This window comes from Aspergillus flavus, chromosome 3 (assembly GCF_009017415.1).
Source record: "Aspergillus flavus chromosome 3, complete sequence".
NCBI lineage: Eukaryota > Fungi > Ascomycota > Eurotiomycetes > Eurotiales > Aspergillaceae > Aspergillus > Aspergillus flavus.
Window position 1 is genome coordinate 4,529,053 of NC_092407.1, and position 22,203 is coordinate 4,551,255.

Consider the following 22,203-nt stretch of genomic DNA (forward strand, 5'->3'; position numbering starts at 1 on the left):
ACCCCGGGAGTATGAGGCAGAATGAATGCCATGGCATGATTCGTAGGCCTCTCTCCACTTCGCTTAGATGCCTGGTGCAGTCTCTGTTGAGACTGGTCATTTAGTGTAAGCAAATGGACTACAGTAACTAACATTTATTTTTAACTCACGAATTGAGGATGGGTGCTATGTGTTCTCGATGCAAGTATTCACTATCTGTTCTATTTTCATATTTCCGCTTCACCATCCGCAGCAGCATATTATTTTCGGCTGTGGGTAAGCAATGGCCCGTTATACACCCGCGATACACCCGCGATAAAACCCACATCAGCATCTAAGTCCGGGTTCGCCCGGCTTGCCGATAAGCGATTTTAGGTCGGGCTTATGTTACTGTCTCAGAAAAGGCAACTATGGACTTATCCCGAGCAGCTAGAATCCCGAAAGTACTCTTTATTTTTGGATATACGTAGTCATGGTGGCAACGCTGTCGCACTGTGGCGGATAAATCCCCACTATGGATCTCCCCACAATGAGGGGACGACGCGTCTTCTGTGGTACGTAGTGCCATCTAGGTTTTTTTAACACCTTATTTTTTATTCTGTTGTCTTGCACTTCAGTAAAAAGAAAATCCAGAAAGAGTGATTCTGCGGTTTTCTGATCATGTTTCAGGCAAGATATAGAGCAATTAACGCTAGGAGCTGCACGTATAGACGGTATAGTTTATAAATAACCCTAAATTAGCTAGCACATAGCCTTCTCAATGATGTCTAAACACCGAGAATAATCCTTATGCAGTAAATGTCTAAATCATCGTACAAAAATTATTTTAGTATGCGAACGCTGGATTCCTTACTGGATTGTTGTTCAGGCTCTATGTACCGTTTCAGTTATACCTTGTCTCACTTCTATTCTTACCGAAACAGGTGCCGGCTGCCCGTTACCTGGTCTCCGTTGAACGGATAAGGATTTGTACGATGTTGCTCCCTAGAACCAGGGTAGATGAAAAATCCCAACTCCCGCTATAATTATCTTCAACTGCTTCAGAGGCTGTTGCCTAGAGGCGCTGGTCGCGCGGCCATGGCTCTAACACTAACCTACTAGTTTTTTAGAGACCACAGTTATCCTCGACGATTTTATTTTTAGATCTTGTGTATTTAGCAAGTCCACACTCTAACTATCGAGTAGAACCAAAGCTTGAAGAGTAGGTTTAAAAGACCGTTGCACATCGTGGCTTTCTACCTTCGTCTCCCGCCGGGTCTAGTCTATCTTACGTTCCGTTCTTGATAGCTAGAACTATCCTCACCTTTTGAGCAGGATTTGGTCTACCCTGGCGCTTCCTCTCCAAGCATCAAGATGAGCAGCAGGCGCCCCAGCAGTTTAGCCAACACATCGTGCGACAGCGAGAGCAGCCACTGTCCCCCCTACCAGGAGGTTAGTATCGCTGGAAATATCTTCGTCATATTCTAACAACGCCAGCAACACCCCTTCTACCAAGAAGAACCGGACGAGCAAGAGATATCGCTCCTGCAGGAGAACAGCTCCAGCCATTACAGCACGCCGTTCGCCGATCCTGTCGCTGAATCGGATTCACACCGGCGATATACGCTTCATGATCCCGGCCCGACGGTCTTTGGCGCCCCGGAATATGAGCCGGTTCAATCAAGTGGAATGAAGACCCGCGCAGGGCTGAATCGATACGGAACGAGGAAGATTAATCTAGTGAAGGGAGCTGTGCTGAGTGTCGACTATCCGGTTCCGAGCGCAATTCAGAATGCGATCCAGCCGGAGTACCGTGATGCTGAGGAGGGTTTCTCGGAGGAATTTACACATTTGCGATGTGGGTTGACCTCAGAAATTAAGAGAATGGTTCGGCTCATTGATGATCTTAATTAGATACGGCGGCGACGTGTGACCCCGACGAGTTTACCCTACGCAACGGATACAATCTTCGGCCTGCTATGTATAATCGGCATACCGAGTTGCTGATTGCTGTTACTTATTATAATGAGGATAAGGTTCTGACTTCACGTACTCTACATGGAGTAATGCAGAATATTCGGGATATTGTTAGGTTGAAAAAGTCGGAGTTTTGGAATAAGGGAGGCCCAGCGTGGCAGAAGATTGTTGTCTGTTTGATCTTCGATGGCATTGAGCCCTGTGATAAGAATACGCTGGACGTACTAGCCACAATTGGGGTCTACCAGGACGGTATTATGAAGAAAGATGTAGACGGCCGAGAGACCGTCGCACATGTGGTGAGTTGGGGTTAACTCCGTTGATCAGGACTGGTCATTTTGTTATATCTAGGCACTGACAGCAGTAGTTCGAATACACGACCCAATTGTCAGTCACTGCTACTCAGCAACTAGTCCGACCTCACAGTGACGAATCAACAAGCAACCTCCCGCCGGTTCAGTTCATATTCTGTCTAAAACAGAAGAACAGTAAAAAGATCAACTCGCATCGCTGGCTTCTGAACGCCTTCAGTCGAATACTAAATCCTGAAGTTATTGTCCTTCTAGACGCAGGCACAAAACCTGGCCCGAAGTCTCTGCTATCGCTGTGGGAGGCCTTCTATAATGACAAAACACTCGGTGGAGCGTGTGGTGAGATCCATGCAATGCTTGGCCCACGCTGGCAAAAGGTGAGCTGGGTGATTTCCACGCCTATACTCACGGAGGCTAATTTCTAGGATCAGTGTTTAAACCCCCTTGTTGCTGCACAGAATTTTGAATATAAAATCTCTAATATCCTGGACAAGCCATTAGAAAGTGCTTTTGGCTATGTCAGTGTTCTGCCTGGTGCTTTCTCTGCCTACCGATACCGGGCTATTATGGGCCGTCCATTAGAGCAATATTTTCACGGTGATCATACCTTATCAAAACGCCTTGGTAAGAAGGGTATTGAAGGTATGAATATCTTTAAAAAGAATATGTTTTTAGCGGAAGACCGCATCTTATGCTTTGAGCTAGTAGCCAAAGCTGGGTTTAAATGGCATTTGAGCTATGTAAAGGCAGCGAAGGGTGAGACTGATGTCCCTGAGGGAGCTGCTGAGTTTGTCGGTCAGCGACGCCGCTGGCTAAATGGGTCGTTTGCGGCAGGCCTATACGCTATTATGCATTTTGGGCGTATTTATCGCAGTGGTCATAGTATCATTCGATTGTTTTTCTTGCATATTCAGATCCTTTACAATATCTGCCAGCTCATCATGACCTGGTTTTCTCTTGGTGCGTCCCAATACCCGCAGTTTGCATGTTAGACAGGGCTTGATACTAACGTTTCAGACAGCGTCATACTGGCTAACAAGCTCGGTGATCATGGACCTAGTCGGTACCCCGAGCAGCCACAACAAAGAAAAAGGCTGGCCCTGGGGTAATGACGCTTCCCCGATAGTCAACACCTTTCTGAAATACGGGTACCTCTGGGTACTGATGCTCCAGTTCATGCTAGCCCTTGGTAACCGACCAAAAGGGTTAGTGCTCCTTCTTATAATATGATTGTCAGCAGCTTACGAAGTACCAGTGTTGTCACGCTCTACACGATCTCCTTCCTCTACTTCGCTCTCGTGCAGCTTTATGTTCTCATCCTCTCCTTCTACCTAGTGGTTGGTGTCTTTACCGGCGGTATGCTGGACTTCAACTTCGATGATGGTCTTGCTGCCTTTATACAGTCATTCTTCAGCTCCTCTGGAGGTGGTATCGTGCTTATTGCGCTAGTATCCACATACGGCATTTATATCATTGCCAGTATACTCTACCTTGACCCTTGGCATATCCTAACCAGTTCATGGGCATATTTCCTCGGCATGACAACAAGCATCAATGTGCTCATGGTCTACGCGTTCTGCAATTGGCACGATGTCTCCTGGGGCACAAAAGGATCTGACAAAGTAGATGCCTTACCGTCTGTAACGACTCAGAAAGACAACAATAAGAGGAATTTTATTGAGGAGCTCGATAAACCGCAAGCCGACATTGACAGCCAGTTTGAGGCTACCGTGAAACGCGCCTTAGCGCCATACGTTGAACCCGAAGAGGATGGAGGGAAAACCTTAGACGACTCATATAAGAATTTCCGGACCGGATTGGTGTGTCTTTGGGTCTTTAGTAACTTGCTCCTAGCGTTGATGATTACCGCTACGGGGGTGGATAAGATATGTTTGACGAATACGTCGACGACCAGGACAACCTGGTTCTTCCAGATTATCTTGTGGATTACGGCGGGCTTGTCACTATTTCGGTTTATTGGGTCGTTGTACTTTCTTGGGCGAGCGGGTGTTCTCTGTTGTGTGTCCCGGCGTTGATTCTTTCTCGTTTGTACTATATTGTTTTGTTCCTATACTACTGATTGCCTCAGAAATGATACTTTATTTTTCGACTGAGTGGTACCATACTTTTCCATCCTTTAAACAAGAGCAAACGGAGCTGAAGCAATTGGGAGAGAAACGCGCAGCTCGCGGTCTTGCGCAGCTACTTATTGGAATTTATCATTTGATACTTAAATTGATATTCTCACATCAATGGAAAGTGCTCAAACTTAATACGTGGTCATTCCAGACTTATTATGTTTTAAATGTATTATATTACAATTATAATTAAGAGCTTAAATTATCACTACTTCGTAAGCTATCCTACTCCAGAATAATAAAGAGTTATAGGACTACTTGGTAGCTGAATCAACTAGCCAGCCAGCCTAATTAGGGCTATTAAACCAGCCGGGATCCTACGCCTAACAATTAGCACTAATTTGCCCTCATCGGAAGATCTCCGCAAAGATATGCAACAACAATGCGGGGAATCCAAAACTTGAATGTCATTAGCTACAGCCTCCGATCCTTCGCACTTTTCTTATCAGAAGAACGGCTGATTGTCGGACAGTGCCGCCGAAGGAATAACCCGAAAGAGTATTAAAATGCATTGCCCAGTGTCTCTAAAGACCGAAATACTACTAGTACGTACAACATATTCAGAATATGATAGAGAGAACTTAAAGCCCTAAACATACCCTCCATCATAGTTGATTAGATACAAAACATGAACGGCCTAGAAATAACCCCCTTCATAACCTCCCTTCCCAAAGTCGAACTCCACGTCCACATCGAAGGCACCCTAACACCAGCCCTCCGATGGAAACTCGCTCACAGAAACAACATCCCTCTCCGCTACCCCACCTACGAAGCGCTCCTTAACTCGTACAAGATAACATATAATCACCGTCGCGAACTCAACGGCGACAATGGTGCGCCTACCTTCCTAGAAACCTATTACGAAGGCTGCCAAGTCCTCTGCACAGAAGATGATTTCTACGAACTAGCCATAGCATATTTCCAAAAGGCAAAGGACGTGAACGTGCGCTATGTCGAGCCGTTCTTCGATACTCAGGCTCATACTAAACGAGGCATTCCCGTTGAAGCTATCTTGAACGGGTTTCTCCGCGCGCAGCATGATGGAGCGAAGCAACTCGGAGTGAAAAGTAACTGGATCTTCTGTTTTCTGCGTGATCATCCAGTCAAGGAAGGATTGGAGGCGTTGCGCTCTGCGTTGCCTTGGGCTCGAACAAAAGATGGAAAGGGGAAGGGGTTATTTCATGCGGTCGGACTAGCGAGTAATGAGTATGATCGTCCTCCGGGACTCTTTGAAGAGGGGTTTCTGTTGGCCAAGGAGGTTGGTTTACATGTAACCATGCACTGTGATGTTGATCAGAAGGATGTGGTGGAGCATATGCATGAGGGTATTTTTGATGTTTGTGCGGGAGCTGGAGCGGATCGGATTGATCATGGTCTCAATGCTACCGATGCTCCGGAGTTGATGGCTGCGTTGAAAGAGAAAAACATCGGGCTCACGCTTTGTCCGCATGCGTATCATCGCAGACAGGCTACGGAGGTGCTTTTCCCTAAAATTAGGAAGTTGTGGGATGAGGGTGTTCGGTTCTGTATCAACAGCGATGATCCGACTTATATGCATGATGTTTGGATTGATGGGAATATGATGAAGGTGTATGAGTATTGCGGTTTTACGAAGTCAGAGATGGGCAAGCTCGTTCGGAATGCGGTTGAGATGAGCTGGGCAGATGAGATTACGAAGACGGAGATCTTGGATGAGTTGGAAAGAGTACTGGGTGTTGAGGAGAAATTGATTAGTTAGCAGAGCGTTCAGTATGCTCTAAGGCATGTCAAGCAGCTCTGTTGAAGGAGATGATGATAGCTCATGCATTCACGAAATTAAGAACAAGTGCACCTAACACGAGTGATTATACCCAATAGAGAGTCTGTCCATCAGATGACATAGCGCGAGGCACTCAGGCTCCAACGAGGGCCGTATAAACCCCCCACCTCTGTTTCCCCTCCTTTCATTTCTCATCCCTCATCAAGTCTCTTGTCTTCCTCATCATTATCATCTCCCCGGTGGTAAGTCTGGTATTGACTGTATTGATTACCTCAGATAATTCTAGATTGATGGTTAGATCGACTTAACGCAGACGGTGCGAGTGACATCGTGCTAGTCATTGTTCTCTTGATGGCATTCCTGGCCACGGCTTCTCATTCTAATACATTTCCCTCTAAATTCGAGAAAGGTTGCTGTACTATAGCCCCATTGTTGAGGTCTTACATCATCCTTCGTTCCCCAGTCATGTCAACAGGTAAGCTATTGCCCACTTCTGCACGTATACAAGTAACCGGACTGATTTACCCTTAAGGTGCCTCATAAGTCTTGAAAGCATTCAAATTCATTATTCGTATACGTACAAGTACTCCAAGGGTTGACCTAAACACTGTCGATATGAACGACATTCAAATCCCATAACTCAATACACTCTCCGTTCGGCTACCTCTCACCATTCCAAAGAGCCATCGCCTGAACATTCTAACCCCTCACAGAACTTAATTTCCTCCTGCAACTTATCAGAAGCCTCGTACTGCGGCACAGCCGGCCAAATATCCTTCCCAGCTTCCTCTTCTCTCTTCCTATGGTTAAAGACCAATTCTCGAACCATTTTCTGGAAATATAATGGCCCCTAAGTACCACATTAGCATATGCAAGCTTTTCACAAAATGTACCCAAATCGAACCTTCTCAGCCCGAGGATGCAACTCCCCATTCACAAACACTCCCGCATTCAAATTCTTCTGCGCCGCGTTACACAGATCCTTATCCTCCCGCAGGACCTGTTTGAAAAACTCATCGATATACGTAAAGTCCTCGTTCGAAGCATTGTTATGCCTGTAGACATCATACTCCATCCGAGTCTGTGTTGCCGAAACAGGAAGACAGCGCATCATGTACCAAAACGACGGTCTAGAATCTTGTCAGTAACTTCCTACCAATTTACACCAACGAATAAAGTAAAAACAACATACGAAACTGTAATCGACGCATTGGGGAAATAAAAAGTACTAAAGATCCCCAGGCCAGGCGTATCCTGCTTATCGGCGTTGAAGTGCTGGATATGTCCCGCTTTAGTCTCGACGTAGTATTTGCTCAGATCCGAGATGGCGTTTACGCCTGGATGGCCCGTTGGACAGTGGTAGCACTATTCATATCGTTATCACCAGTTTCTCTCTTATCTTCATTACTTTCGGATAATTTGGAATCATAAAGGGGCAAGGGAGGAAGGAGGGATATACTTCATTATAATTATCGGCCAACGTCTTCCAATTATAATCCCCCATCATACTCCACGTATGATCGAAATGATACTGTGAAAGGTCAAACCCCTGCAAACGAGGCTGCTGATCCACGCCCTCAAAGTCCTCTTCCCAAGATACGCTCGGTCGGTCTCCAGCCTCTAAATTCACCCACACAAAACCAAGATGATCGATATGAACATGAATAGGGTAAAGACCCATCTTCTCTTTCTCGAACCCTTCCACATCCTGGTACCGGGGTGCTTTGGCAAGCTTACCATCCAGGCCATAAGACCATCCTGTTCAATCATTCTTAGCGATTTGCTTCTTCAATCAGACGCTAAATCAAACAGCCAATTATAACTTACCATGATATTTGCAAGAAATAATATTCGCAGTCCCAGACTCCCCTTCCGACTGAATAACAGGATACGCCCGATGCCGACAAACATTATGAAAAGCCCTAATTGTCCCCGTTCGATCTTTTATAATAAAATAGCCGTATCCGGCCACATTAAGCTGCACATAATCACCCGTCTTTGTGAAGCGGGTACGGTGGGTCACTACCATCCATTTCTTGGAGAAGATTGCGCGGCGCTCCAGGGCGTACAGCGCCTCGGAGCGATACCAGGAGGATGGGAGGGCTTTTGTTTGGGGTTTTTCCTTGATAGGGGTGCTTGTGGACTTTGTGGTGAAGGGGAAAAGGCGGTTCATTTTGGTGCTGGTGGAGAGGGTATGGATATAGATACAGGGTTGGGTTTTGGTTTTGATGATGGTTTGTGTTTGCGGGATATTGGATATCGGGTCTGGCTCATATGGGTTTGTGGTACGGGTTTTCAGGGGCTGATATATTGTGTTTCATTCTTGGGCTTTTTGTTATATTGGTTCTCGTATCTTGTTATCTTGTCTTGGTGTTGATGAGGGGGTGGTGGCGGATCCGGACCGCTTCCGGGCGGAGTTGGAGTTGGCTAGGGCTTGGGTTTTGGGCTTGGCTGGGTGGAGTCCGTAGTTGATGAGTTTAATGTAGCTTTACGCATGACTTGCATTTTTCTCAAGGCTATACACGTAAATCAGGAGCGTAAATTCTATAGTAATATATGCTGGTAAGGCCGTAATAGTGATAGTAGGACTGGGTACACTGTGAGGGATTGGAATGATACGATCATACTCTTACGTCAGTTCGCTATGCCATGATATGTTTCCTAGTTTCATATGACTGGACATAGTTAAATTATAACCTAAAACCAATAGATACATATATTCAGACTTCGTACTTCAAACTCAAGTACCTCAGCTCACCGTAGAGACATCAATCATGCGATGTGCCATATGCTCTCCTTCCTATATACAAATAAAGCTATATCATGAGGAATCCCCTGGTTCGAATGGCAAAACCAATGACACAATCCCAATAACCCCAAAGAACGCACAGCAAACCCAGATAGGCACAGACGTCGTGACATCCCCGAAGGTCGCGATGAACGGGGCTGAAAGAGAAGCAATCCGACCACAGGCGAGAGTCAGCCCACAGCCAATGCCCCTATATGCATCTGGCATGACCTCTGGCGTATACCTATCCCGCAATGTTAATATCAAATGTCATGTTCTGTAAGATTAAGTTAAACTGACCCGTAAATGATGCCGTACAGAGCATTGAGCCAAAAGTTAATCATGCTAGAAAAGGCCAGATTCTGTGACTCGTTCTTGACGGTAGTAAAGGCGCCTGAAAAGGCGGCGCAGGCGCAGGCTGTCAGTGTCATTGAGCGTCGACGTCCGAGGAAAGGCACCTGTACCAGGAATGCACTTAGAATCGGTCCCCAGATTCCGACTACCGAGGAGATTGACCAGTCTCGGTAGGTCTGATAAGTGCTTCCATCGCCTAAGGTGGCGCCGTGCGCTTCAAGGTAATATGGGAGAAACACGGTATAGACAGGATATCTAAACTTATTAGCATATACTGTTAACGTTCGCGGGCTGTGGATGGAGGGGTGTGGTACGCGATGCCGATAAGTAGCCATAGAATAACCAAGCATATCATTGAACGAATCTGTTTCGAGCCCTGGAATAATGCGCCAACCATGGAGGCGGCTTTCTTAATAGCGCTCTTGGAATCTTCATGCTCATGAGGGCGCAACTGATCAACCATCATCACATATGTTGATTTGTTGACTTTGCTCATTGTATTGATGGACGCCACTGCTTCGTTCAATTCTCCCCGTGATACAAGCCACTTGGGGGACTCGCTCATTCCCAGCGCGAAAGTGCGCAGAACTGACATTATGAGACACAATCCCCCAAGAATGATGTACAGGTATCGCCATCCCATGTTATTAGCTTTGGTACACGTTTCCGGAGTAGCGCCAGCTGGGCAACAAAAGTTCACCACAAGTGGCCAGGCTATCCATAGTGAGTCAACGAAGCCCTTTCGGATGAGGAGAAGCAATACGAGTACCTATCAGTCCAGTGATAGCATTTCCAAGCCCCCAGAGACATGCAAGCGAGGTAAGAAGGAACGCCCACTTTCGAGGTAGAGACTCTGCAAGTACTGTGAGGTCAATTGCCACTATATCCCCTTATCAGTATGAGCACAATTTTCCATAAAACGGTTTGCTTACAATTCCCGCCGCCAAAAAAGGCAGAGAGCACAACGAAAACATTCAACGCAGCCCAGTTGGGTGAGGCGGCACAGATGGCAGTAAAGACAGACACGCCAAAGATAGACGTCTGCCACGCTAGACGACGGCCAATTAAATCAGCGATAAGCCCATAGACGACAGCACCAACTCCTAACCCTGCGTATTGTGTGGCGGAAAGGAGTGTTCCGTATCGAGGGCCGAATTCCTTCGAGGCTTGGGGCATGACTAGACTGATGGAGACAAGAAGCATCTGATGGTTTATTAGAAATGGACAACGCTGTTGTAAAAGAGTCTACCTGATCTGCAATGAATCCAAATCCACAAGAGATCATCAGCTGCCATTGATAGCGGCCCATTCCGATTGATTCGATTGCATTGTTGATAGCGAGCTGGTTGAAGTCCGGGGGGTTGGCTCCCTGGTGAGATGTTACAGTACCTTCAGCGAGGCTTGGCTTTCTAGTTATTATCTCTTCTGATTTCTTTTCGGCATCCATCTGACTGAGAGTAGTGTCTTGGTTCATTTCTGGGGGAATATTCTTTGATGGGCTTGAGACATCGAGCAATATGAAGAGTACATTGCAGGTGTATTGGGTAATGGGATTATATTTCGTCTCCTAAAGAATAGCCCCGTGACGAATGTTTTCTGTCAAGAGCCGTCTGATAGCTCAGCGGATTCGGCCCGTATCCGTGAGGGGAGATCAGAGTCCATAGGAGGAGTGATTTATTGTGGAAAGCCAAGTTTAACTTTGGTCGCACGGCCTATCTCCGCAACGTTTCTTTAGCAAGACGGATATTTGCCACAGAAAACAACCGGGCTGCATTTGAATCAGAGTTTTGTTCGCTGTGCTTTAATGAATCCCGAGGTAGGTACACATCTTCGTAGAAATCGTCGACCATCTCTCAACAGTCCGCGAATAAATGCCAAATAAGATTACCCTAACAGCGCTACAATAGGAATACCCTTAGCTTGTAGAAGTCTCTTGTCCCAGGGATGGCCCCTCTTGCCAACCACCTTTTAAAACTCCAGAGTAAATGAGATCTCTACTATACAAGACGTCTAGGTGACTACCGTGGCCTTCCCGACTAAACATCGGGTCTAATCTTTGGGCAACTATAGACTCTACTATAATATAAAATAAATAATAGCCCCTGCTCTTACTAAAACCAAAGTATCATAGAGTATACCGAGGATTTAGGTCGGTTCAGTAAGCAAGAATACTTTACGCGACGTATTTTCCAAGGTCTAATTGTATCTTGCCTCAAAGATCAATCGCAGCCGGCCTGGGTTTGAGGTAAACTGATCTCTCAGGCCCTCCCATACAGTGTCGCCCGTTTCGCCTTCGGGGAACCGGAAGCGATATTTCTGAACCAATCGTACCGTTACAAGTCGCATATCACCCATTGCCAAGGGTCGACCAAGACAACTATGATGACCTGATAAAGATTCCTCTATCGGAAATCATGCGGACAATGGATCTCAGCCACTTACAGGTCTTAGAAACGATTGATCCTAGGCCTCTAATACCGTGGCGGACCCGCTCATGTACTGAGATTGAAATCGAGCCGGATCGGGAGAAAGCCAGAGAGAAAGGCTTAACATGTATCAGAAGGCGTCACTATTTTCTCAGATATATCAGGACAACACAATAACCTAGGAGCAGCCGCAGTCACCTTAGACAAACATTGGAGCATTATAGCACCAGTGACCGCGGCAGGTAAGAATCAGTTCGATAGAGCATCGGTCGGTATATACAGCGGAGCTTATAGCAATGTTCTATAGAGGATGCCCTGCACTGGGCACCTGGCGCTGCACCTGGCAGCCCTACTCGTATTCCCAATCCGGTTAGTCTGTTGTTTGCACAGTTTGTGTGCTGTGTAGTGTCCATCGACAGTTTCATCCTCTTATTTCCAACCCTCAGTCGATAACATCTTCATCCACTGATAAAATGGCTGACGAGAGAATTGTGCTTCCGAGCATCGCCGAGATCGAAGCATCAACCGATATCCTCAGCGACCCCAGCAGATCCGTCAAGGTTGTCCGAGTAAGAGAGCGCTTCGCGGTCAAAGTGGGCACCTCCATTGCGCCGCTAGAAGCAGAGAATATGCAGTTTGTGGCTGCTAACAGCAAGATCCCTGTCATAAAAGTCCATGATCATTTTGTCGATCCGGAGACCCAGAAACGATACATAATCATGGATCATGTCCCCGGTACCGATCTGCAGAAGTTAGCGCCGTCTCTTCCGGAAAACCAGAAGAAGACGGTCAGCAAACGCATTAGAGAGGCACCTGATGAACTGCGACGTATCCCTTCCAAGGGTATTTTGGGAACTTGAACCGCACGCCTTACTACGAGGGCATTCTCTCCACCCTTGATCACGACCCGAGCATATATGGTCCCTTTGAAAACGAGGAACAATTGAACCAAGGCCTTTTAAAATACCTAGGGCAAAGGGAGTCGCCGCATTACGTTCGCCTGCTTCGTAAACCGATCCAACGTACACTTAGGGGACACAAAACCGTCTTCACCCATGCGGATCTCCAGCCGAAGAACGTGATAGTTGAACAGAAAGGAGTGTGTGAAGATGGAAGTCCAGAGTATCAAATAACCCTAATTGACTGGAGTCTGGCTGGCTGGTATCCCGAATACTGGGACTATTGCAATTCAACGGTCTACTGCCAGGGAAAACCCGAGTGGCTTGAACTAGTCCCGGATATCTTCGATGAGTATCCAGTAGAATACCTCATGATGCGAATCTTCTACACATCAATTTTTTACTGAAGACATTTGTAATTTTAAATGCGCAACTGAAAATGAAAGTAGCGTCAGGAACAAAAGAGCGTATTTTATATAGAGTTAAACCCATAGCCGTGCGAGTTGATCTACGTAATACCAAAACAGATATTGGTGAGCAAGACTCGTAAAACGGCCGCCGAAGTAGCCATTTTCAACCGCTTGCTAACTGTCACATCGTTGAATTGAGTATATAATAATTATTATAGTAGAGATTTATATGAGAAGACCGAATGGAGAGTATTACAAAGTGTAATGTATAGAATTTATTGAGCAACTCAAGCCACCGATCGAAGCGAGGGATCACGGCTTCGTATGTATAATTTGTGGGCTGAATCCAGGCTTTGGGCGCCTTTTATCAGCAAACAAAACCCTATCACAGTCGGGGCATATAGTACCAGGTTCCGGTGGTCAGAGAGTCTTCTATATGACTACGGCGGCCAGCCTTGGGAAAATTTATCTGTGTGGAGATTCTAATCAGAGTTATCAATTTCGATTTCTCATCGAGCCTATAGTCTATCTTCTCTCATAAGACCCTTCCTTCAGAGCGGTAAGTTGTGATCTATAAACAACAGTTCGTTGAATCTTCTAGTACTACTAGAGCATCTAATTACTAGCTGAAGCTCGGTGTTAACGTTCCCAAGCCCGGCCCGGAGTACAGTACGTAGTGGGTACAAGTCTTGTCCCGCCCGGTCCGCAAAGCTTTTTACCCCGCTCCCGTGCCAAGCTAAAGGAAACTTAAGGTTCATTTACATTCCGCGCCGGTTCCATTGCGCAACTACAATTGCCGAAACACCGGACCAACTCAGGTGTCCGATCTCACGTCCTGCTACTCAAGGTTGAACTTTCTCCAAGACAACTGAAAACGCGAGGGCATGGGATCCCGGAAACTTGTGCACTTGCCCTCCGAGAATTATTGCCAGTTGTGATTCGAAAATAGTTGGGTAATAATGGATGGTCGGGCTGCTGGCCACACGGAATTAGTTACAGTGGTCCTGTGACCCCTCATTGATAAGAGCTTACAAAGGAGTCAAGACCGTGGGGGCCCAGAACTATTGTGCCCAGAGGGTCAGCACTCATTTCAGCGTATGATAGCGCTTAGTGGGATTGATTTTTCTGTGTATCTCGCTTACATATCGATCCCCCTGCTCCATTTCTAATTTTTAAGATTGAATCCATGTGCCCATTGGATTTTAGAGCATAGACTAAAAGTTTAGGGTCGGCGTTTGATGGCTGGTCCAGACGATCCGTTGAATGGCATTGGCGGAGTGGACTAGAGCTATGGGGCCATACTGGACGCCGGGGAAATATAGACTTTACCATAGCTGTTAGTTTCCTTTCCCCCGTGGTTGACATCCCGTGCGTGTCCTTTGAAGCTGATTTTAAATCTGAGTTATATCTAATGAATGTCACGGTTACATTATATTATAAACTCAACTAGATAAAGAGATGAAGACTCTTTTATATTCACTCAGAATTCCATTAATAGCCGTACTTGCTCAATCTCGAAATCCAAGGAGGTTCTATTGAAGTCCTGCGAATGGGCCAGAACATTCCTCAGGTGCATCAAATTCTTGATTAACATGAACACTACCATGCAAGTTGTGATGTCAATCGAGAATTGAGTTTTGCCAAATGTAAGGGTCAAGGGAGAAAAAAAAGGTAAAGAGAAAGCAAAGGAAGGAAAAGGAAAAGAGAGAAAGAAATAAGAAAAGACAAGATCCAGATCACCGAAGGTCCTTCCGAATCTGACTGATCGGTCCACCGAGTTCTCCGCAATTGAATCCCCCACGTTCTTGGGTCTTGCCATCCCCAGTCACCGCCTGCGACCAGACGTTCAGGGATCTGCTATAAATCGCTCCCTGTATCCATTTTCTACCATTCACTGTGGCTGGAATAAAAGAAGAAGGAAAGCATCCTATTACCCGGCTGATAATGATGGGCTTGGATACCATGGCATCCGAGAAGGAGGCAGCTGGTGGAAGGGTTTCTAGTAGTCATTATGACCTAGAAACCTCAAAGCCAGGTATCGAGCAACTTGAGTTGATTGCTGACCCTGATGATGGCTTATCTGAAGAGGAGAAGGCAAAAATAGTACGTTACTCGCTTTTAGAAGTACCATGCAGGTCAGCTGATCTTTTTAGGATCGACGCTTGCTGAGGAAGTTAGATATGCGACTTATCCCTTGGCTGTCGTTACTCTATCTAGCATCTTTCCTTGACCGCACAAATATTGGAAATGCAAAGATTGATGGTCTCCAAGAAGCACTTCATATGACCGACGGTCAATACAACGCTTCGCTGACCATCTTCTTCGTCTCCTATTCTATTTTTGAACCTCTCACTAACGTGCTGCTTAAACGGACACTACCTAGTATCTTCATCCCAACAATCATCGTTCTCTGGGTATGTAATATAACGAAATGCGCTTTACTGAAAAAGAAATAGTTCTGATCGAGAATTATCATTATCCAGGGCATTTGCATGACAACAATGGGGCTTGTACACAACTTTTCCGGCCTTATGGCTGCACGATGGTTCCTTGGATTAGCGGAAGCTGGTCTTTTCCCGGGCATCAGCTACTATCTTTCCTGCTGGTATAAACGATCTGAATTTGGTATTCGTATGGCCATATTCTTTTCTGCTGCTGCATTAGCGGGCTCGTTTGGCGGCCTTCTGGCAGCCGCCATTGCCAAGATGGATAGGGTGGGTGGGAAGGATGGCTGGGCCTGGATCTTCATCCTAGAGGGTCTCGCAACCGTTGTCATTGGGGTGTTTTCTTTCTGGCTGGTGTACGACTTCCCGGACAAAGCTAAATTCCTATCTGATGTGGACCGAATCCGCGTGATGCGACGTCTAGCTCTAGACCAGCAATCCAGTACTGCAAAGGAGCACGAGTGGAAATCCTCATATATGTGGGACAGCCTGAAAGACCATAAAACTTGGCTTGGTGCTATTATCTACATGGGTGCTGATGGAGCATTGTATGCTTTTTCATTGTTCGTACCAACCATTATCAAAGAACTAGTAAGCTAGCCAAGTGTCCAAACTGCTTCAAAGAAACGACATCGCTAACTATTTACTAATCCAGGGTAAATCGAAAAGTTCTTATTCGCCCAGTGATTTGATTACTGACAGAGATTAGGCTACTCATCTACACGTGCACAGCTTCTCAGTGTGCCTCCTTATGCTTGCGCTGCTATCATAACAGTCTCGGTTGGCTACATAGCCGATCGCACGGGTCAAAGAGGAATATATAACATTCTCGCATCTATCTTGGGAATAGTTGGTTTCGCAATGCTACTAGGCACGAATTCGCCCGGTGTTAAATATGCGGGAGTCTTCCTTGGAGCTATGGGCATTTATCCCTGCATTGCTAATACCATTGCCTGGGTCAGCAACAACGTAGAGGGTAAGTCATTTGTCTGTCTATCAACGTTTCCATGATTCAATGTCTGCAGTATATATTTATATAAAATTACTGACTTTATAAAAATAAGGCATATATAAACGTGGTGTTACCATCGGAATCATGATCGGATGGGGAAACCTAAACGGTATCATGTCCTCTAACATATATCGCAGTGCCGATGCACCAAATTATTATCCCGGTCACGGTACGGTTCTGGCGTACTTAACTCTCTTTTTGTTTGTTGGATCAGTTGCAGAATACTTTCTACTAAGGAGGGAAAATCGAAAGCGCCGACGTGGCGATAGGGACCATCGTGTTGAGGGATTAACTCCTGAGGAAATTCAACAGCTCGGTGACAAGAGGCCTGACTTTATCTACACGATATAGCCTCATGCGGTAGTGTCATTCTTTGCGACTTTTGGCTAAGATGTTTTGTTGTTGTTTTTAGAATGGCTTGAATAGTGTGTTCGCGAAACTAGGAGATGTAGAAATACATTGGTGGTTTCATTTTCACCTGTGAGCGTCACCATAATGATGATACTTAGAACCCTGTTATTAGTCTCAGCTCATTTGTGTATACCACAGCAGTGGATTTCAATCAATCTGAAGAGTTCTCCTACCTCTCATGTCAGGCGCAAGAAGCTGTCATCTCCGGCGCAGCTTCAGCCGAACACAATCAAATAATATATTCCAATCCAAATGACAAAGTAAAATCGCCAGTTGGCCTATAAGCCTCCTTTCAGCTTCTCATCATACTGTTCCTAGAGTACCTCACTGAACATTAGTATCAATCTTGGCGTCGCCGAGGACTTTCTGATGCACGACGAGCTGCGCGGGTATCTAGAGGACAATGTCGGTTTTTCCTGTCGTCAGGTATCTGCAGCACTTTTCCGCACCTATCTCAAGCGTCTAATAGAAGGTTACAATCACATCACTGATTACATGGAAGATAATGGAATAGGATATTTTAGGGGAGCGTAAGGACTTCAGTCATCATCTATTTGTTCCTTGCTGATATTCATTCTCGATGGCAATACTGGGCTGTTTTGTATGGGCTCGTATACTTCCTTGTCCCAAGTATAATGGAACAGATGAGTACTCTAAATTGGAGGAAATAATTTTGGAAATCTGTCTTGGTAAGGATATGAACGTCGCGGATGAAGATAGTTTTATTCCGGACAATCCTAAGAACGGATGGTTTCGAAATACATTTTCATATGACAAAGACAGATTGAGTGTGGGCCTGGAGTAACTGACGAGAGGTCTAAGGCAGATCAAGAGTGAAATGCTGGGTTAGGTAGGAATTCTTGAAACTACTCAGTGGAGAAATCAGTCTGAACTGTACACAGGCTTCGTGATTGAACAATAAGATATTCACCCGACCCATTACATGGAGGAAATAGAACATGCATGGATTTCCTGGTTCAGTGCCAATTATACATAGTATAGATGGATATGACAAGCTTTATAACAGAATAATACTCTCTACATAATGTGTATTCCTTCTTTCCGTAGGTGAGAGCTTGGGAAGGAATTGGACTTCGCTAGTGTCGACGGAGGAGGATCTGGTTCATGCAAAAGATGGCCTCTAGGTCAATTGTTGACGCGGGAGACAATGGTGAGGATATAAATAAGGCCGTGAAGGATCGACGGATGGGCTGGGAATCGTAGTTTCAATTAAACATAGTTACCTATGAAGAAGTAAAATTCCACCAATCCTCAATTGCCCTTCCATAGCTCTCCGGTGCCAGAAACAGATTATCATTCAGCATCCCTTCCGCTGGTGTTCCTATCAAACCGAAAGGCTCCGCAGATGGAACCTGATGCATATCCGGTCCGGATGTAAAAGAGGCTGGTGGAGTTGAAACAGACTCCGGCGGATACGCAACGACTTCTTTGGCCACTGTCTTGTGGCCAGATATCCCTGCCGACCCAACGAGAGGAAAGTCTGGATCCGGAGTCATGAATCTAGAGGCTGTATGTCTGGCGTTAGGGTCGGATAGTGTTGCTCCAAAGAAATCATTAGAAGATTGGGAGCTGCTGGCCCGGTCATAGACGAGTAATTCCCACAGGAGTTTTGCGTTGTTGGACCACGACTGGCTGTTTGTGCTTGTGGAAACGCCTTCCCGTAGGCGATGTAATTTTTGCATCTGTTACATTAGCGATGTGCTTTACAAAGGTTGTTTGCGGTGGAAATCGAGTACGCACCATATTTCTGACATGGGGCCATCGCTCTCCCAATGGCTGGAGAAAACGCACACATTTATTATAGCCGTTCCTCGCCGTATCTCGCAGCCCTTGGTCATCGACAAAGCTGTGTTGAAGATGTATTGTAGCGACAATAACTACACAATGGGCCAAGATCGGATCGCAGATCTCAAACCCTTTATGATCTACAAGGTCAATCAAGTGAAGAATCCAACTCGCGTGGAGGGTAATGTTCTCGAATGACTGCCGAATGAAAGAGTGAGGCATGGTATGTCTGAAGCTTCGCAATCTCATCGATAGTAAGAATGGGTGATTCAGTAAGCACGGAATTGTTTCGAACATAATCTGGACAAAAAGCCAGGGACCCCAGAAGTCACGACGCTGATTTAGCTCCTGTAAACTGTGATTTTGTATATTCTCTGCGTGGTACCGGTATTTGAGTGGGACAAGACTATCGAACTCAGTATGTCGAAAGGAAACTACGGAGTAATCGGATTCGGGGAACCAGGGAGGAAGAGAGACTGGGTCAACTTTGGTGGCAGCGTAGTTCATTGCTAGGGCCCACACCTCACTCAGTTGGATAGTGTAGGAGACGAGACCAAGGTCCTCTTTTGTATTTGATCCTCGTGGTTCTCTGATTGACGGTGGGGTGTATTTAGGCGATAACCCCGATCCAGTATTGAAGGGCGTGTGAACGCCTGATATAAGTCGACTTGTTTGAATCCCGTCTCCTTGGAGATGCCGCAGCATATAAATGCTCCAATAGCAGCGACGCTTTTCGTCCGCATCTGTTTGAATGTTGGCCAGAACTTCACCAGTAATGCTGACGCTTTGTGCTAGATAATCCGCCATGTTCAATGTCAATCCTGCCTGGATGGTATGTCCCACTATCACGAGTCAATAATGAAGGCCTTAGAATTCTGGAGACTCCTCACCTGAGAATTCGAACATAGCGAGTAGACAAAGCGTTTGTAAAGTCGAGAGCTCCAAGTTGCCATTGTTGATCCGGTCCATTATCATGGAGCGAGCATTTTTGGCATATTCCAGGATACGTGCTTCCCCAACTTCTACTTCGCGTTCGAACCGCAGACTGATAGCCTGAATTGCAAGGATAAGTTCGGGGTCTCGAGTAGCGATGGTTTCGACGAAATTCTCCGGATCAAATAAGGGAAGTGGTTGATAATTACAGAAGCTGAGATATACTTGAGCCGCTCTCGAGATTGAGCTCTGGTTATCAGGATCTCTTCTTGAGTCTCCAGCGTGCTCATCTCGTGAGCCAGACTCCATTTGAACAGTTACCGGCGTCATTGTCTGTCTAGAGTTACTATAGCCTGTATCAGCATCGAGTCTTATAAATTAGAGTTTATATAAACCCACCTCAAACTACTTATCAATTCTTCCAACCTCCCCTCTACATTTTCCAGCCGCCTCGCCTACCAAATTAGCCGTGACCATCACCGGAAGGGTTGGATATATACGTGCCATTTCAGTTGCGCCAGGGCCTAATTCTACAGAGTCAGAATACACGCATTGTTGCCCCAGCCGATCACAGTACGAGCAGACTGGTCTCTCGCCTGGACAGCGTGACTTTTTTCGCCTGTAGACGTATCAGAAGCTATCTGTTTACGAGTGCAGTTATCCTTACCGGCATGGATCACAGGCTTGGCGGGCACGTTTGGGCGGTCGGTAGTCATCAGTCGACATTCTCAAGCTTAGCTGGTAGTATTGCTTTGACGTGAATCTGATAGCTAGGGAGTTATATTATGGTTGCGATGATTGGGTAGCCTTCTTATAGCTCATGCCAGCATGCACGCTAAAAGTCTGATACTGCACAGCTACCTTATCTTTCAGTGCGGGGTAAAGTGGAGAAAGATATTGAGGGAGGACCAGAGCCACTTGAATGGCTGGTAAAAGCCAAGGATTTTGGTAGAAGTCATTGATTCACTTTTCACGATATTCTATATCAGCTGACCAGTCTTTCATCTATAATAAATGATTTTCAGCAGCTACGGGTGTAACTACGTTGTGGTTTAGCTTTAACACTGACAATGGATGCGATTTTCCCTTAGGGAACATTAGCATATGTTTTTTACAATTTACTCTGTTCTTCAGCGGACAACATCCGTAAGGGGGGTCCTCCCCGGCTTCCGTCCCCAATCTTCAAATCTCCACTGCCATCGGGCAAACGAAGCCTCCATTTCTGTCGGAGGGCCTCGGGGGCACAATTTTCATAGCGGTCGGCTATGTACCGACCAAGAACAGGTAGGAATTTGAAACCACTATATTACCCAAGTTAGTGAAAGCATAGAGTAGGCCGGAATTACAACTTACTGTCCAGCTCCTCCGATAGCAACAAAAAGCCCATCCATCTGAGGATGATAGTCAACAACAAAGTCACCCTCTGGGGTGTCCGTATACCAACACAGACGACGATTCGACCAGGGACGATCGGCGAAGCGTGGTATGAGCTGCCGAAGACCGTCTCGTAGGGCTTTGTCCGCCTCCTGAGGAAGGAAAGATTTATCGGCGTTATTGGAACCCAACTTCGGCGAGGACACCGTTCGATTCGTAGCAACGGAACGGATGGAAGTTGCAAAGCCGTAGCTGTGCCGGGCAACTTTGAGAATGTTCGTTCCCGGTGTTGGCGGGAAACAGAATATGCCACTTGATAAGTTGATCATCACAGGTGTCTTCGCGATACTGCGGGCCTCTTCGGGGCTGAGTTGGATGAAGCCTACAGGTTGGCCTGACGCTGATGCTGTATGGGTCACATCCAGAAGCAAATTCGACCATGCGCCGGTACTAAGGATAACCTGATTTGCAGGAATAAAGTCACCACTGGCCACATTCACACCGACAACACGGGACCCCTGTGTCCGTAATGAGAGAACTGTTCCCCGTGGCCCAGTCACGAAGGATACACCCGCCTGGCTACATCTGTGACTTAAATGACGAATACTTCCCTCAGCATCCGCCCAGCCACCTTCAGGGTTATGATATGCCCGAAGACTACTGAGGTCCGCGTGGAGATCCGGATACATCTCTTTCAGGCCATTCCCATTCACAAACTCTTTCAGTGTCCGGCCTTGAGCATGAATAATGTCTAGTGATTTTTTAATGTAAGGATTTGACGCTGTCTCCGATAGCATGACAAATCCTGTATGGTGATAGTGGTCTTTGTACTCCGATTTCCAACCCTTGAGAGCCTCTTGAGCCATTTGGGAATACACGGGGTCAGCATATTCGGATCGGATAATTCGAGAAATGTCGACACTGCTACCATCTGGGACTGGAGGTGGATAGCGGTCGAGAACAGTAATATTTTTGTACCCGCGCGAGCTCAATTCAAGTGCCGTTGATAGACCAAAGACGCCTGCGCCTATGATGAGAATAGTGTCTGTCTTGGGCGAAGTTTTGTTTGCCATCTCGGCTAAGTACGATATACACAAGGACTCTGCAAAAGTTGAAAAAAAAAAAACTATAATGCACTCATGGAAGGGCTGGAAGTAAACCCGGGGTTAAAAATATAGTCCCAAAAGACGTTTCAACAGGAAA

At 46.2% G+C, this 22,203-nt stretch overlaps 8 protein-coding genes across 8 annotated transcripts; 4 read left to right on the plus strand and 4 right to left on the minus strand.

Moving 5' to 3' along the window:
- Positions 1-465: 465 nt before the first annotated feature.
- On the plus strand, positions 466-4,446 carry F9C07_2282637 (chitin synthase C). The gene is made up of 7 exons (XM_041285559.2): positions 466-1,410; positions 1,456-1,816; positions 1,873-2,234; positions 2,303-2,623; positions 2,678-3,206; positions 3,268-3,451; positions 3,502-4,446. The coding sequence occupies exons 1-7, from the start codon at positions 1,333-1,335 to the stop codon at positions 4,280-4,282; spliced, it is 2,616 nt and encodes an 871-aa protein (XP_041145282.1). The 5' UTR covers positions 466-1,332; the 3' UTR covers positions 4,283-4,446.
- Positions 4,447-4,810: 364 nt separating this feature from the next.
- On the plus strand, positions 4,811-6,334 carry F9C07_2282638 (putative adenosine deaminase). The gene is made up of 2 exons (XM_041285560.2): positions 4,811-4,929; positions 4,996-6,334. The coding sequence occupies exon 2, from the start codon at positions 5,013-5,015 to the stop codon at positions 6,120-6,122; it is 1,110 nt and encodes a 369-aa protein (XP_041145283.1). The 5' UTR covers positions 4,811-4,929; positions 4,996-5,012; the 3' UTR covers positions 6,123-6,334.
- A 476-nt stretch (positions 6,335-6,810) lies between these two features.
- On the minus strand, positions 6,811-8,316 carry F9C07_7600 (iron-sulfur cluster-binding protein; the record flags this gene model as incomplete). Its single annotated transcript, XM_041291420.1, has 5 exons — positions 6,811-6,993; positions 7,048-7,273; positions 7,336-7,508; positions 7,603-7,901; positions 7,971-8,316. The coding sequence occupies 5 exons, from the start codon at positions 8,314-8,316 to the stop codon at positions 6,811-6,813; spliced, it is 1,227 nt and encodes a 408-aa protein (XP_041145284.1).
- Positions 8,317-8,964: 648 nt separating this feature from the next.
- On the minus strand, positions 8,965-10,759 carry F9C07_7601 (putative sugar transporter; the record flags this gene model as incomplete). The annotated part of the gene is made up of 6 exons (XM_041291422.1): positions 8,965-9,175; positions 9,232-9,540; positions 9,600-9,999; positions 10,055-10,165; positions 10,218-10,488; positions 10,535-10,759. 6 exons carry the CDS (start codon positions 10,757-10,759, stop codon positions 8,965-8,967), a joined length of 1,527 nt encoding a protein of 508 aa, XP_041145285.1.
- Positions 10,760-12,137: 1,378 nt separating this feature from the next.
- On the plus strand, positions 12,138-13,017 carry F9C07_2282641 (kinase-like domain-containing protein; the record flags this gene model as incomplete). Its single annotated transcript, XM_071510573.1, is given in 2 exon segments — positions 12,138-12,539; positions 12,554-13,017. The coding sequence occupies 2 exon segments, from the start codon at positions 12,185-12,187 to the stop codon at positions 13,015-13,017; spliced, it is 819 nt and encodes a 272-aa protein (XP_071365294.1). The 5' UTR covers positions 12,138-12,184.
- Positions 13,018-14,964: 1,947 nt separating this feature from the next.
- Positions 14,965-16,827, plus strand: F9C07_7603 (putative MFS transporter; the record flags this gene model as incomplete). The annotated part of the gene is made up of 5 exons (XM_071511656.1): positions 14,965-15,123; positions 15,174-15,434; positions 15,504-16,055; positions 16,167-16,440; positions 16,529-16,827. The coding sequence occupies 5 exons, from the start codon at positions 14,965-14,967 to the stop codon at positions 16,825-16,827; spliced, it is 1,545 nt and encodes a 514-aa protein (XP_071365295.1).
- A 949-nt stretch (positions 16,828-17,776) lies between these two features.
- Positions 17,777-20,553, minus strand: F9C07_1473852 (putative Zn(II)2Cys6 transcription factor). Its single transcript, XM_071508123.1, has 6 exons — positions 20,294-20,553; positions 20,131-20,245; positions 20,026-20,081; positions 19,584-19,972; positions 18,649-19,535; positions 17,777-18,590 (listed from the first exon to the last, which is right to left on the minus strand). The coding sequence occupies exons 1-6, from the start codon at positions 20,350-20,352 to the stop codon at positions 18,132-18,134; spliced, it is 1,965 nt and encodes a 654-aa protein (XP_071365296.1). The 5' UTR covers positions 20,353-20,553; the 3' UTR covers positions 17,777-18,131.
- Positions 20,554-20,737: 184 nt separating this feature from the next.
- F9C07_7606 (FAD dependent oxidoreductase) lies at positions 20,738-22,073 on the minus strand (the record flags this gene model as incomplete). Its single annotated transcript, XM_071511657.1, has 2 exons — positions 20,738-20,927; positions 20,980-22,073. 2 exons carry the CDS (start codon positions 22,071-22,073, stop codon positions 20,738-20,740), a joined length of 1,284 nt encoding a protein of 427 aa, XP_071365297.1.
- Positions 22,074-22,203: the final 130 nt, after the last annotated feature.